The sequence below is a fragment of the Sinocyclocheilus grahami genome, unplaced genomic scaffold (assembly GCF_001515645.1).
Source record: "Sinocyclocheilus grahami isolate Dianchi unplaced genomic scaffold, SAMN03320097.WGS_v1.1 scaffold508.1, whole genome shotgun sequence".
Taxonomy (NCBI): Eukaryota; Metazoa; Chordata; class Actinopteri; order Cypriniformes; family Cyprinidae; genus Sinocyclocheilus; species Sinocyclocheilus grahami.
In genome coordinates this window covers 1,059,396-1,073,178 of record NW_015505687.1, presented here as the reverse complement: position 1 = coordinate 1,073,178, position 13,783 = coordinate 1,059,396, and the positions used below count along the sequence as shown (strand labels likewise).

General features: G+C 38.1%; 1 protein-coding gene across 1 annotated transcript in view; it reads right to left on the bottom strand.

Annotated features, from left to right (window-relative positions):
* The window catches only part of LOC107554592 (diacylglycerol kinase zeta-like), an 86,713-nt gene that overhangs the window by 56,265 nt on the left and 16,665 nt on the right, over positions 1–13,783 (bottom strand). Inside the window, exons 2-6 of the mRNA XM_016237154.1 lie at positions 4,445–5,327; positions 3,754–3,862; positions 3,540–3,635; positions 3,035–3,112; positions 942–1,013 (exon numbers count right to left, since the gene is read on the bottom strand). Coding sequence (XP_016092640.1) covers positions 942–1,013; positions 3,035–3,112; positions 3,540–3,635; positions 3,754–3,862; positions 4,445–5,268 — 1,179 coding nt within the window. The 5' untranslated portion in view covers positions 5,269–5,327. The remainder of the gene's footprint in view (positions 1–941; positions 1,014–3,034; positions 3,113–3,539; positions 3,636–3,753; positions 3,863–4,444; positions 5,328–13,783) is intronic.

The following is a 13,783-nucleotide window of genomic DNA, read 5'->3' as shown; positions in this document are numbered from 1 at the left end:
TGGGCGGGTATATGCAAATGTTGGGGGCGTAACTATTAGTGATCCCGACTGTAATGTCACAGTCGGTGCTATGTTCTGATTCACCTATGTTTCAGTGGTCTTTTGCATGCACGAGATTTATATAAGAAGGAGGAAACAATGGTGTTTGAGGCTCACAGTATGTCATTTCCATGTACAGAACTGTTATTATTCAACTAGGCCAAGGTGAATACAGTTTTCCATTCTATGGCACCTTTAAACCCCAACAATGAAACAATTAGTAGCTCATCAAAACCACAAAATGCTGGATTGTTTTCCAGAAAACATGCTCAGATTTGGAGATTCCTAACTGAGCTCAATACTTCTACAGAGGGAAAAATAAACTTTGGAATTTTATAAAGAGTATATGAGAACAGAACAAAAACCACATGCACCATTTGCCTCTACATCTTCTCTGAGTTTATTAGACTGATTAGTGAGAAGTATGATTAAAATCATCCCTGATCAAGCATCATTTCACCACAATCAGCCCCACATACCAGTCACAAACTGTTGAAGACACCAGCCCAATTCAATACCGAGCACACAGAATCTGTGCCTCATGGGTAAAATAAAACTCCACCAACAACCCGACACTGACTTGCCCAATCGCATTGATAGTGATTAAGGTACTAATAAGAAAATAAGAAAAAGAGTGTGTCTGGCAAGAAAACCTTTCTGCATTATATGGTTAAAACCAAACTTAACTTCAAACCAATCAAGTTATCAAAAAGAGTTTTGGATGCCCCCTTCACAGGCTGGATGGACTGAGAGCTAAAGTGGCACCAGATGTTAACGGGACTCTGTTATTTAGCTGTTCTAGGTTTATCAGGCCAGACAGTCACCACTCTTTACTAAGATCAGATGTGTGAATGATCCATTATCCCCAGCGGAGTCTGAGAAAAAGCTAGAGGGTTTCTCACTCTGAATGATGGGTCTTTGAGAGGCACCTCATCAAGCCCCTCCCCTTGAGGTGGAGCATTCCAGTCCAATAACTGAAGGGAGGAACACGTATGGTCTGTGATGCAGTGTCAGATCATGTCTCTACCTCTACCTGCCACTGGTAACGACACTCACCTTTTCCAGCTGTTCAATGCAGATGGAGTGAACTACGATCTTGCAAGCGGCACATTTTTTCCGAGCAACAGACTTTTGCTGTGAAAAACAGGAAAAAGAGACATTAGATTTGCTCTGACTGAGGTGATCTTCACTTGACGCAAAATTAACAATCAAGAACTAAATCATAATGATTTAGTGCCCATAATTTGAAAAATAGAAATTATGCAATGCATTTTGTAAACTAGCCACCAGGGGGCAGCATTACGCTAAGAGAGAAAATATGAGCGAAAAAGAGAAATGTGCAATTGAGAGATTCTCTCTTATTTCCCCCTTTACCATCCATCTATTTCTATATCCTCCATCATATACTCTAGATTCTCCAGTATATTACCATCCTGTATTCTCTCTAATCTGGAATTTCTCACTTTCGTCCAGCTATTTACTCTCCTCTGTTTACTCACTCGGTTATCTCTCTTTTGTAAAGAGGGACTTATGCTGGCATTCCTATAGAACACAGACTCACCAGGGACTTGGCGTAACAGTGCTGTTCTCCGACGTAACAGAAGTCCCCAGAGACATTCGTCTCAAACCAGATGTGCTCTCCGTACAGAGCTGATTCCTGCTCAAAATACAATGCATCAAATTAAATGTGAAACCAGAGAAAGAAACTGTAGCTCTATCAAGAGTACAATGATTAGAGATCTGAAGTCTAGATTATTTGGGTTTGTGTTACTCACACTCCAGTCCACTGTGCTGCGTATTTCTCTGTCGGTTTCCCCCTTAGCCAACACTGCAGCACTGGGCTGGCATGACAGGTGCTGGAGACCGGACTTGGCAATGGCCTTTCTACAGACAAACACAAAATAGACAGGTCCCATAAAACATCAAGCAAAAATGATAAACAGAAACTCAATGTATAGCCCGGATGTACACATACACAAAGAAGGACAGTAAAAGTTTCAAACAAAACAAAACATTCAAATTACTGTTGTTTTAACAGTGTGCGTCACATGTAAACCATTAAAAGAATAAAAAAAAACACACAAAAAACACCTCGGGAGAAGTGAGATCAATTTGAAAAAGTGAAAGGAGAGAATAAAAAGAAAAGAGAAACAGAAACATTGAACCTTTGTGTTTAGCTGCCAAACTGACACAAATAAAATAATCCCACTGCTCCACCAATCATATTTCTTACACATACTGTTGGAGTGCTTGATTTACAGTAAGGCTAGTATTAAGGTTATTTACTTTGGAGTAGTAATTATGTAGTGCTGAGGGAAAAAAAATTCTCCCCAAAGTTTGAAAAGGGACATGTCACCTAAGAGGGGAATTCCCCCCATTTTCAAAAATGAAATTCAGGCCTGAATAAATGTCTAAAAATCCTGATTGGGGTATCACTATAAATAGTTATAAATGATAAAAAGAAGGCATTAAAAAGATCGGTATCGGTGATCGGTATCGGCAGATACTGCTTTCTATGATCGCCTCAAAAATCCTGATCGGAGCACCCCTACTAATAAGAAACGGAATATGTCTGGCAAGAAAACCTTTCTGAATTGCATGGTTAAACCAGATTTTGTCTTAACTTCAAACCAATTAAGTTGAAAAAAAAAAACATTTGAATGCCCCCTTCACAGGCTGGATGGACTGAGAGCTAAAGTGGCACCAGATGTTAACGGGACTCTGTTATTTAGCTGTTCTAGGTTTATCAGGCCAGACAGTCACCAGTCTTTACTAAGATCAGATGTGTGAGTGATCCATTAGCCCCAGCCGAGTCGGAGAAAAAGCTAGAGAGTTTCTCACTCTGAATGATGGGTCTTTGAGAGGCACCTCATCAAGCCCCTCCCCTTGAGGCAGAGCATTCCAGTCCAATAACTGAAGGGAGGAACACGTATGGTCTGTGATGCAGTGTCAGATCATGTCTCTACCTCTACCTGCCACTGGTAACGACACTCACCTTTTCCAGCTGTTCAATGCAGATGGAGTGAACTACGATCTTGCAAGCGGCACATTTTTTCCGAGCAACAGACTTTTGCTGTGAAAAACAGGAAAAAGAGACATTAGATTTGCTCTGACTGAGGTGATCTTCACTTGACGCAAAATTAACAATCAAGAACTAAATCATAATGATTTAGTGCCCATAATTTGAAAAATAGAAATTATGCAATGCATTTTGTAAACTCGCTACCAGGGGGCACCATTACGCTAAGAGAGAAAATATGAGCGAAAAAGAGAAATGTGCAATTGAGAGATTCTCTCTTATTTCCCCCTTTACCATCCATCTATTTCTATATCCTCCATCATATACTCTAGATTCTCCAGTATATTACCATCCTGTATTCTCTCTAATCTGGAATTTCTCACTTTCGTCCAGCTATTTACTCTCCTCTGTTTACTCACTCGGTTATCTCTCTTTTGTAAAGAGGGACTTATGCTGGCATTCCTATAGAACACAGACTCACCAGGGACTTGGCGTAACAGTGCTGTTCTCCGACGTAACAGAAGTCCCCAGAGACATTAGTCTCGAACCAGATGTGCTCTCCGTACAGAGCTGATTCCTGCTCAAAATACAATGCATCAAATTAAATGTGAAACCAGAGAAAGAAACTGTAGCTCTATCAAGAGTACAATGATTAGAGATCTGAAGTCTAGATTATTTGGGTTTGTGTTACTCACACTCCAGTCCACTGTGCTGCGTATTTCTCTGTCGGTTTCCCCCTTAGCCAACACTGCAGCACTGGGCTGGCATGACAGGTGCTGGAGACCGGACTTGGCAATGGCCTTTCTACAGACAAACACAAAATAGACAGGTCCCATAAAACATCAAGCAAAAATGATAAACAGAAACTCAATGTATAGCCCGGATGTACACATACACAAAGAAGGACAGTAAAAGTTTCAAACAAAACAAAACATTCAAATTACTGTTGTTTTAACAGTGTGCGTCACATGTAAACCATTAAAAGAATTAAAAAAAACACACAAAAAACACCTCGGGAGAAGTGAGATCAATTTGAAAAAGTGAAAGGAGAGAATAAAAAGAAAAGAGAAACAGAAACATTGAACCTTTGTGTTTAGCTGCCAAACTGACACTCATAAAATAATCCCACTGCTCCACCAATCATATTTCTTACACATACTGTTGGAGTGCTTGATTTACAGTAAGGCTAGTATTAAGGTTATTTACTTTGGAGTAGTAATTATGTAGTGCTGAGGGAAAAAAAATTCTCCCCAAAGTTTGAAAAGGGACATATATACTCTCACATATGGCATTAAAATGTGACTGCAAAGTCCAAATAGCTTTCGGTGAAAACATTACAAGCACACACATACTAAGACATACAGCTGTAGTTAGGGCTCTACATACGAGAGGAATGCACTCCATGTGTCAATCTGTGGGTTGTAGTAAATTCCCTGCCGTGTGTGTGAAAGACTGAGATCTGGCCAGCAAGAGGAGCTCGTCCTGTACAGTGAAACTGATCCTGGACCTGCAAGAGAATTTCGCCTCCCTGCCCACAATCCACCTACATTAGACAGGCCCTGTGCCTGACTGGTCCTACGGTAACGGCCATACAGCCCATAAGAGCCTGGGCTCCGGTAAATGGCTTCAGCAGGAAGTAGGTGTGAGGACTTTCGCCTCAGGCAACGTGGGGCACGGATGAGGGGACGGGGCTGAATACTTTCTCCTGGCATCAAACCCTGAGCCAACCACGTCATACACTTATCAGACTCCAACTCTAAGTCCATCCCTGCTTGCTTGTGCTCCTCCTGGCTACAGTCACTATCAGAGAGAGAGGAGTATTCTTCTGCACTCTTATTCTCAGTTTCATGATCTTCACTCATTTGCACCACGCTAGCCAAGAGCAGCGATGGTCCAAGGAGCTGGGCGTGAATGCTATGGTGTTTGGCAGCCTGTCTTCGTCGTATAGCGAACCGTGGGGTCAGGCAGGCTGTTGCACCGCTCGACCTCCTCCTGGTGAAGTGTCCTCTTCTGCGGTGTAAGACCCCCACCTGCACGTTGCTGGTTTGGAGCTGAGTGCTAGACCTGCGTCTCTGAGCCAGGCCTGCTGACGGCAGGCCCACGCTGGAGCGCCGGCGTGCTTTACTCGCTGCAAGTGACACGCTGGAGAGCCTGGGTCCACTTGGCTCACAGGCTTTCCGTCTGAAACGTAGGCCAAACAATGTATCCATTGGACTCAGTGTTAAGAGAAGATGCTATACGCCACGACTGATGTCTTCCCCAGAGGACACTGTGGGTGCAAGAGCGAGTCGGTCAGCACACACAATACACAGCCTACAACATACATGAAAAAATCTGGTCTGACTGTCTCCACAAATGCAGTGCTGTTCCTTTGACATTTTGTGAAATAAAAATGATATTAGACCACCACGAATCACTCCAATCAGCTCTATTCAGTGCTATTCAATGCCAATCAACTCTATTCTCCACACCTGTGTGACTTGTTTAGCAGCTCAGATGAAGCTGAAGAAAATCACAGGCACTAAGCATCTAAATCCTCTGCATCCAAGTATCGGTCTGAATTGTAACTAAGCAAATGAAACCTCCTTTAATCAACAATGCTACGTAGCTGGATGACATACGATCACAATTGATTCAGGAGTATAATGTGGTCATGATATACCTGACTGCACTCAGGTAACGTTATCTGACGGCGATATTTATAGAAGTCATCTCCAATCTCACTCTCCAATCTCCACTCTCTCGGATTCCACAGAGAGACTTCTTGACAGTGCAATTAAAGGGACAGTTCACCCAAAAATGAAAATTTACTAGGGTCCAAAACAACACTGGACCCCATTAGGGTTGTGATGGTCAGGAAATTTTCCCACCGGTTAATTGACGTGTGACAACACTGGTAACACTGTCTTTTCTTCGCTTTCAAATTGCTTGTAAAAGTGCCGTGCGTGTTTTACTTTCACTTTCAAATTAGCGGCAATTCGGCGTTGATTCAGTTCAGATTCAACGTCAAACTCAGAACTTTTGTTAACAAAACTAATACAAATACACCATAAATGCCTAATAAAATAAATTACTTGGGCTACACAAAGTTTAAATGGGTACATAAAACTGAAAATCAGCAAACACTGTGGAACCAAATAAATAAGAAACATAGAATGTTTATTATCAAAACGAATAAGAAAGCTTGGCGGCACGGCATATACACCTTGATGTAAAATAAAATAAATAAACTACACAAAGTTTAAATAAAGTAAATCGGCAAACACTTTGGAACCAAATAAATAAGAAACGAATGTTTAAAAAAAACTTCCAGTCAATAGGCTTTTCAAAATCTAAAATATTGCCAAACAGGTGCCTTTGCATTTCCTTTCTAAACAATCTTCTGCCATTGTCTTGTCTTTCTCACTTCACTAAATAAATAAGAAACATAGAATGTTTATTATCAAAACGAATAAGAAAGCTTGGCGGCACGGCATATACACCTTGATGTAAAATAAAATAAATAAACTACACAAAGTTTAAATAAAGTAAATCGGCAAACACTTTGGAACCAAATAAATAAGAAACGAATGTTTAAAAAAAACTTCCAGTCAATAGGCTTTTCAAAATCTAAAATATTGCCAAACAGGTGCCTTTGCATTTCCTTTCTAAACAATCTTCTGCCATTGTCTTGTCTTTCTCACTTCACTCATGTCAGTCAGCTCGACTCACTCTCCTCACGTGATAAATAAAATTTGACTCCTGCTCCGTGGTGCACTGTCGTTTGCGCACGGTTCGGGACGCTGCATTGAGCGTTTAGTTTTTAAAAGTATCTGTCCTCTAACTGAACTAGGCTAAATGATTTTTGTTACTATAAAAAAATCAAAATGACGGTGGGGGGTGGTGCCGCGGTAGGCAAATGACGTAACCGGTGTTGTAGCTTAACACCGGTATAACCGAAAACACCGTCTATCGCGGCAAGCCTAGACCCCATTGACTTTCACTGTATGAACAAAACACTTCAGACTTTTTCTTTTAAATCTTCTGTGTTCCTCAGAAGAAGAAAAAAAGTGTCATACAGGTTTGGAACTACATGAGAGTGAGTAAATGAGGACAGAATTGTAATTTCAGTGAGTTGAAAAGGATTTCTATAGGAAGCCTCTCTTTAAACCTCAATCAACCTAAAAAACTAACAGGCCACCAGGCTCACAAATACTAACACCCTTGCCTGAATTCTGCATCAATACTCAAAAAGCAATATTCACTACTTATTTTGATAATTGATTCATCTGTCAATTATTATAAAAATCTAAATATTATTCACTACATATTGCCCAGTGTTGTCCTCCAAACAATATGCAATTTGAAGGCTATGAAAACAAATATAGTGAATGCATCTATGTAGACTATGCAATACATTGGGCAAAAATCGGTGAATATAAGCAATGCTTGCTTACCATTTGTCTAACAAGAATTACTGATCAAAATATATTAAGTCAGAATTATTGCTCTCCTGTTCTATTGTGCTGTCAGTATGATGCGCCTTAATTAACACTTAATGAATAAAATGGGATTAACGCTCATAATCAATTATTCTATTTAGTACATTTTCATATGAAAAGACCACTCACATGACTCTCAAATGAACCACATAGGATAATATAATGAGATAGATGCTTCTTGCTGTGAAACAGTGTACTATACAGGTTCTCTATATTCAAAAACAGGCAATAAAAACAGTGGAATCTAATGAAAAACTGACAAATTAAGTACTACAGAGTTTATGCAACACTGGAAGTGTGCGGATTCATTTCTACAGCCTTTTAAAAAAGATGTGCATAACTCAAGCACCACAGTTTGATCTTGCTTGAACTTGAAGTTTCATAAGCCATGTGAGATCACAGGCCTGCTATCAGATTCCCACACTGCTAAAGGTCACCAGTGAGTAACTGTTTGTCGAAATACACCACGACTTGACATATTATTCTGTAATTCAAATAAAGGATAGGAGCAGAATAATTCATAATGTAAATATGCATTTTCCATAAACAGAAGTCCACGAATATAACCATGACACTAGGCGCGTTTCCATTACCCTTCAAATTGCGCAAATTGAAATTGCGAAATTGAAAATACACCTAATGGAAATGCGTCAATTTCGATTCAATATAATCGCAAAAAAGTTTTTACGCTCGCTTGAAGTGGTTTTTCAGGCAATGCGAAAAAGGAGTAATTCGCAAAACTGCAACAGAAACTTTTTTTTTCCCGCATTTACAGGTCACATGGCGTATGTAAAAAGTCATATGATCATTCTTCAATGTACTATAACCTCCAAGAAACACCACATATGTGGCCTCTCTCCAGTATAAGGGGCTTTCCCTACCATTAATGCTAAGACCATTTACACCGCATACGTCTGCGTTGCAGTGTGGCTCTGATACGGCCACTGAAGCTGATTGCAGCCACTCTACTCAGTGCTTGTGTTTATTCCTGCTGTGTCACACACATTTCTGAAGTGGCTCTCTGTGCTGCTTCTGTAAAGATACACGCATACGCCTCCTTTGAATAAATATAGCCAAAATCTGTCAAAATCCCACCAAAATACATTGCCATGACTTATCGCGAGAGGCAAAAGTTTACGCTTTAGTCGCATAACATTGGTTAATGGAAATGCCGTCATTTTGCAATACTTTTTTATCGACATTAATAAAATATCGCCAAAGTTTTGCGCAAATCTGTAATGGAAACGCGCCTACTGTCACAGTCCATTTAAGTACGATTTTAAAGTGCCAGCCATGTGCTTTCCTGGCGGACGACACTAGTGCTACTGCATCTTTTATAATGTAATGGATAAAGGCTACAAAAGTATACTGTAAGAGACTACAAGAGAATGTCTAGTATATTATACTGTCATTTGCATGATAATAACACTGCCAAGTCTGTGATGTACTCTCTTACTGATCAGAGCAGCCCCTTTCAATAACATTTATTATTTATTACTCCAAGCAATTCAAAAATGCTTTGTGATTTAAGTTCGTTGCTAAGGATTTCTAAACATGCTCTTTAGTTCCTAAAGAAATCTGCTGAATAATTAGATGTGAAGATGATAGCTGCTGTAAAATCTGTGTCTATGTCTTCAGTGCCAATGTCTTCAGGTGACAATTCTTATGTACCACCGTGTGAACTGTGCTCTGAAAGGAAATTGAGGTCAGTATTCAAGAGCTGACAAAAGGTCAAGAAATGTACTACAAGGCCTTGTGTGGTTGTGTGGTCTTTACAGTAAGTAGGGGTGGGTCTGACTGAATCGAATACACAGATTGCAAATTGTGCACTATTGTAATAATCCACTTATACTGTAGCTGTTCATGATTAAATCCAAACCAGTAACATACAAATTCTAACATATTTTCAGAGTAGAGAGTTTGCAAAGAGGAAGGACTATAAAAGTAAAATGACCAAACAAAGATTAGTACAGATCTCAGTTACTGTGACCTTAGGTCTTTAGATGGAACTATGAGCATATCCTCGCTATTTCCATCTGCTCCTTCCTTTCCGGTTTTCTTTTTATATGCTGTAATATTCTATTCCATTTTTATATGCAAATGCACCCACCTTTGTTTTTAATAAGAAAACAGTCATGTTTCATATTATATTATGATAGTTTATGTTTATGCAAACTGCTAGTCTGTCTGCCACAAATATCCCAAAATGTGCTACTGGTCTTATATAATGAGCTGATATTTCATCTACTGTCATACTCTCGTACTATATACACTATATCACTGCACTCCAACAGAGGAACAGAGAGGTGGAGGCACAGAGAGAAAGAAAGCGTGGAGGGTCTGTTCAACACACACTCAACAATTATATCGCTCAGAGGCCTGTGGGCTGAAGTCAGCAGAGAAAGAGAGGGCGAGAGAGACAGGCAGTTAGGTTTTGGTGACTCATGTAAGGTAAGGTTGTTGTTAGACCAACTTGTAACTGGAAACTTGACTCATTAAACTAAAGAGCATGAAATGAATTCAGAAAGAACACAAAAGGTACAGATATTTTTAGCTCTGAGTCACAAAAACTCATACAGACAGGGTCAACGACACTCCAGAGAGAGAGAGGTACAAGAATTCTGCAACAGTTTTCTTACATTGTTCAGGGTACAGATACACTAGGGCTGCATGATTCGGCCAAACAATTTATTGTGATTATTTTGTTATATACTGCAAATGATTTGAACCACGTAAACATTTAATCTCAATATGAAATCATCTCATATTGCTGCTGCTAAAACATCCAGGCAAAAGAAAAGAGACCACACATTGATGGCAATAAAAAGAGTTACTTTACGAGTGTTCAAACTTGGATATACCCTCTACAAGAACCTTCTCAGTCCTTTTCAGTGTCCAGAGTACTTTTTTTCAGAAAAAGTGTCTTTGCCTTTGCCATTTTTCTTTGCCACAACTACACTCACACTGTTGATTTTAGGAATCTAAGCAATTTAAATATAATATTATAAAATAATACGTTTTTATTATAATTCATTTTAATTAACTCTAGTAATAAAATTAAAGACAGAAAAATATCACTATTGTAATAACTGTGCTGTTACTTGTTATTTCTTGCAATATCAGAAATGTGTTGTCAAACAAACAGTCAACAGCCCGCTGTCAATTATTTCTTAAATATTTAAGTGTTTTAGTGTCTTTAAGCATTAAAACGTTTAAGCTTTTATTTTGGTGGAAAATCACAGGGGGGGCCTTAAATTTCTGTGTGGCACAATTTTAGTTCAATTGTGCACCATAATTAGACCACAAACAGGTTTTGTCCAACTGATTCCCAGTAAGTGAATGTCTCTTTACTGTAAATACAGAGCATATGTACTTGAATCTTTTATGTAAACAAAAACCAGTGCGTTACAGTGAACATCAAAACATGGACATTGCATTCTGAAGCTGTCTGAATCTCTGATGCTGCCATTTACCTGACCATGTTGTAAAATAAAATCCAAAAATAACACACAAAATGCATCTGGTAACAGGTGCAAAATGCAAACAATACCGCAAAAATAATAAAAGATAGAACATTTTCAGGCGAGTGTTTGTTGGCCAACACCACAGATTTTAAAACCACAAAAATTGGCCAAAAAGTATTTTTATTTTTATTTTTCATTCTAAAACAAAGGAATACATACCTATTACACTATTATACAATGCAATACAACTTTATTGTCAACCATGGTTGAAATTTGTCTTTGAACACACCGCAATACCAGACACAAACACCTTCACCATCTTATAAATGGAAGCAACCACTTCTAACTCAACAAATTCATAGGGGAGCAATATGGGACGGTCTGACAAATACTATCGCAATTAAGACTGCTAACCTCAGTATCAAATCTTCTAACAACGTTATTCATATCATTAATAGTTATAGTAAGTGGTGGATTACTATACCTTTTATCATTCCTACCCATCATAATATTCAGACCACCCCACCCAAATTATTTACATTATGTGATGTTTTTTTTTTAAGTTAAAAAAATATATATATTATATCTACAAAATTGCACTCTAACATGGTTCTATAATGTTCTATCTGTGAGCCAATCAGCACTTCGAATTGTAAAATATTTTTAATTATACAGTGGTGTGAAAACGTGTTGGCCCCCTTCCTGATTTCTTTTTTTTTTGCATGTTTGTCACTTAAAAGATTCAGATCATCAAACAAATTTTAATATTACACAAAGATAATGCAAGTAAATACAAAATGCAGTTTCACTAGCCACACTCAGGCCTGATTACTGCCAGACCTGTTGAATCAAGAAATCACTTAAATAGAACCTGTCTGACAAAGTGAAGTATGCTTAAAGCGCAACACATCATGCCGCGATCTAAAGAAATTCAAGAGCAGAACAAAATAGTTGACATGTAGCAGTCTGGAAAGGCATAAAAAAAAACAGGAAGGGGGCAAAAACCTTTTCACACCCCTGTATATAGTCAGTGAAACATTTTTTCAATGATTATTATCCCTTAAATGCATACTTCGGGTCTTTAGCAACCCGGGACGTCATTGACTACCCTCTCCTTCATTCATTTCTTAAAGTCAAACATCAACCTTCTTAATATTCCTCAATCTATTCATTCTAAACAATATAACAAAAAATGATCAAATAATTTCAGTTGCAGTAGTTTTTTTATTTTTGTAAAAAGTGAATAGGGTCACTAGTGCCTGAAGTATGTAATAGTGTAAGTATATTTTTCCTGCACAACAATAATTAAACGTCAGATGACTCAATAAGTGCAATTCACCTTTATTCCTCAAAGTGGCACTGTTTGATACACAATGATGTGATATTTCACTCACAATTACCGCAGGCATAAAATAAATAACATCATCTGCAAAAAATGAACGGGCATGAATGGCTTTACTGCAGAGCAATTACTGTACGCAATCTGTCATTTGATGGTGGATGTGGTGAATAGTTTGAAGATGTTGAAAATGATAGTTTTGAGATCACGTGTATGAGCCAGATGCTGAATGTACTGGAGAAGTGCAGTCTGATGATGACAGTGATGGTAAAATCATCTGCTCAAATTGAACCATTCCCAGTTTAAAAAGGTAACGAAATATGCTTTATTTTATTCTTTTGTAATTGTTATTAAAATGTCAGGAGAGTTTTACGCTATTGCAGCAGTTAGAGATTCACCCGTGTTAGATATATAGGTCTGTGTCACGAAAGACACCAATACAGTATGTAATGATTGGCGAAACATTCATGCATTTAAAGGCTAAACTTTGTGAAACAAATTTGCTGAAGCATTGTCTGTTTTCTTGCAGTTTAAAGTCTTCCCATTTTTTTTATTTTACAATATTAAGCCTTAAAGGTCAAATAGTCAACAATTTAATTGATGGGGTCTTTAAACGTTACCATGTTATCTCGGCCATACTGATCTCTAAAAGGCCATTTTACCTGTCCCACTTTCTGTGGAATAAAGTCCTGGTCAGATGTATTACAGTAGCTGCTTAAACTGGTCCTGCAATAATGTGTTTAATTACCCACCATATCCCTACCTAAAATTAACATCTGCGCAGGACAAATTATTTAGCACTGCCTTTCACTGCTTAACCTGAACAAGAAAAAAATTATTTGTCCTAAAATATGAAATAAATGTCATAGAAAGTATTAAATTTACCTTTGTCATACGTCAATACATTGTTACAGAACAAATGTTATGTTTTAAAACAAATGATAAGTAAACTGTTTCTTGAAAATTATAGCTTCAGTTAATGTTTTGCGAGATAGAGCCTTATAATTCCAAGTGGAAAATTATTTATTTTAGAATTATAAGGTTATTAGGTTCCATCTGCATTCAAACTGTTCCAAAAATCCCCATTTTTATATTGTATCGAGGATTTTGATATTGTACATTTAGAATACATTTACGGTCTCTGTCATTTTTATGTACAAAAGAGAAGTGTTCCCAATATCATTTTTGTTATATGGAATGCAAAAAACTTTGAAGCTCAATATCTCAAAACCGCTCAGAATGCATATAGAACTTTATAATTCCAAGGTGGCCATCTCCCTCAATCTTATTCTAATCATTTAATTTAGCTTCCCTCAATTTACCCCTAACAACTCTTTTACACTCTCTAACCATAATAAGATCACCACTACAAAATGCTCTCTTTTTAGCATTTAAACACCTTTTCAAATCTTTGTTAACCCATGTTAACAATGTTATTAGG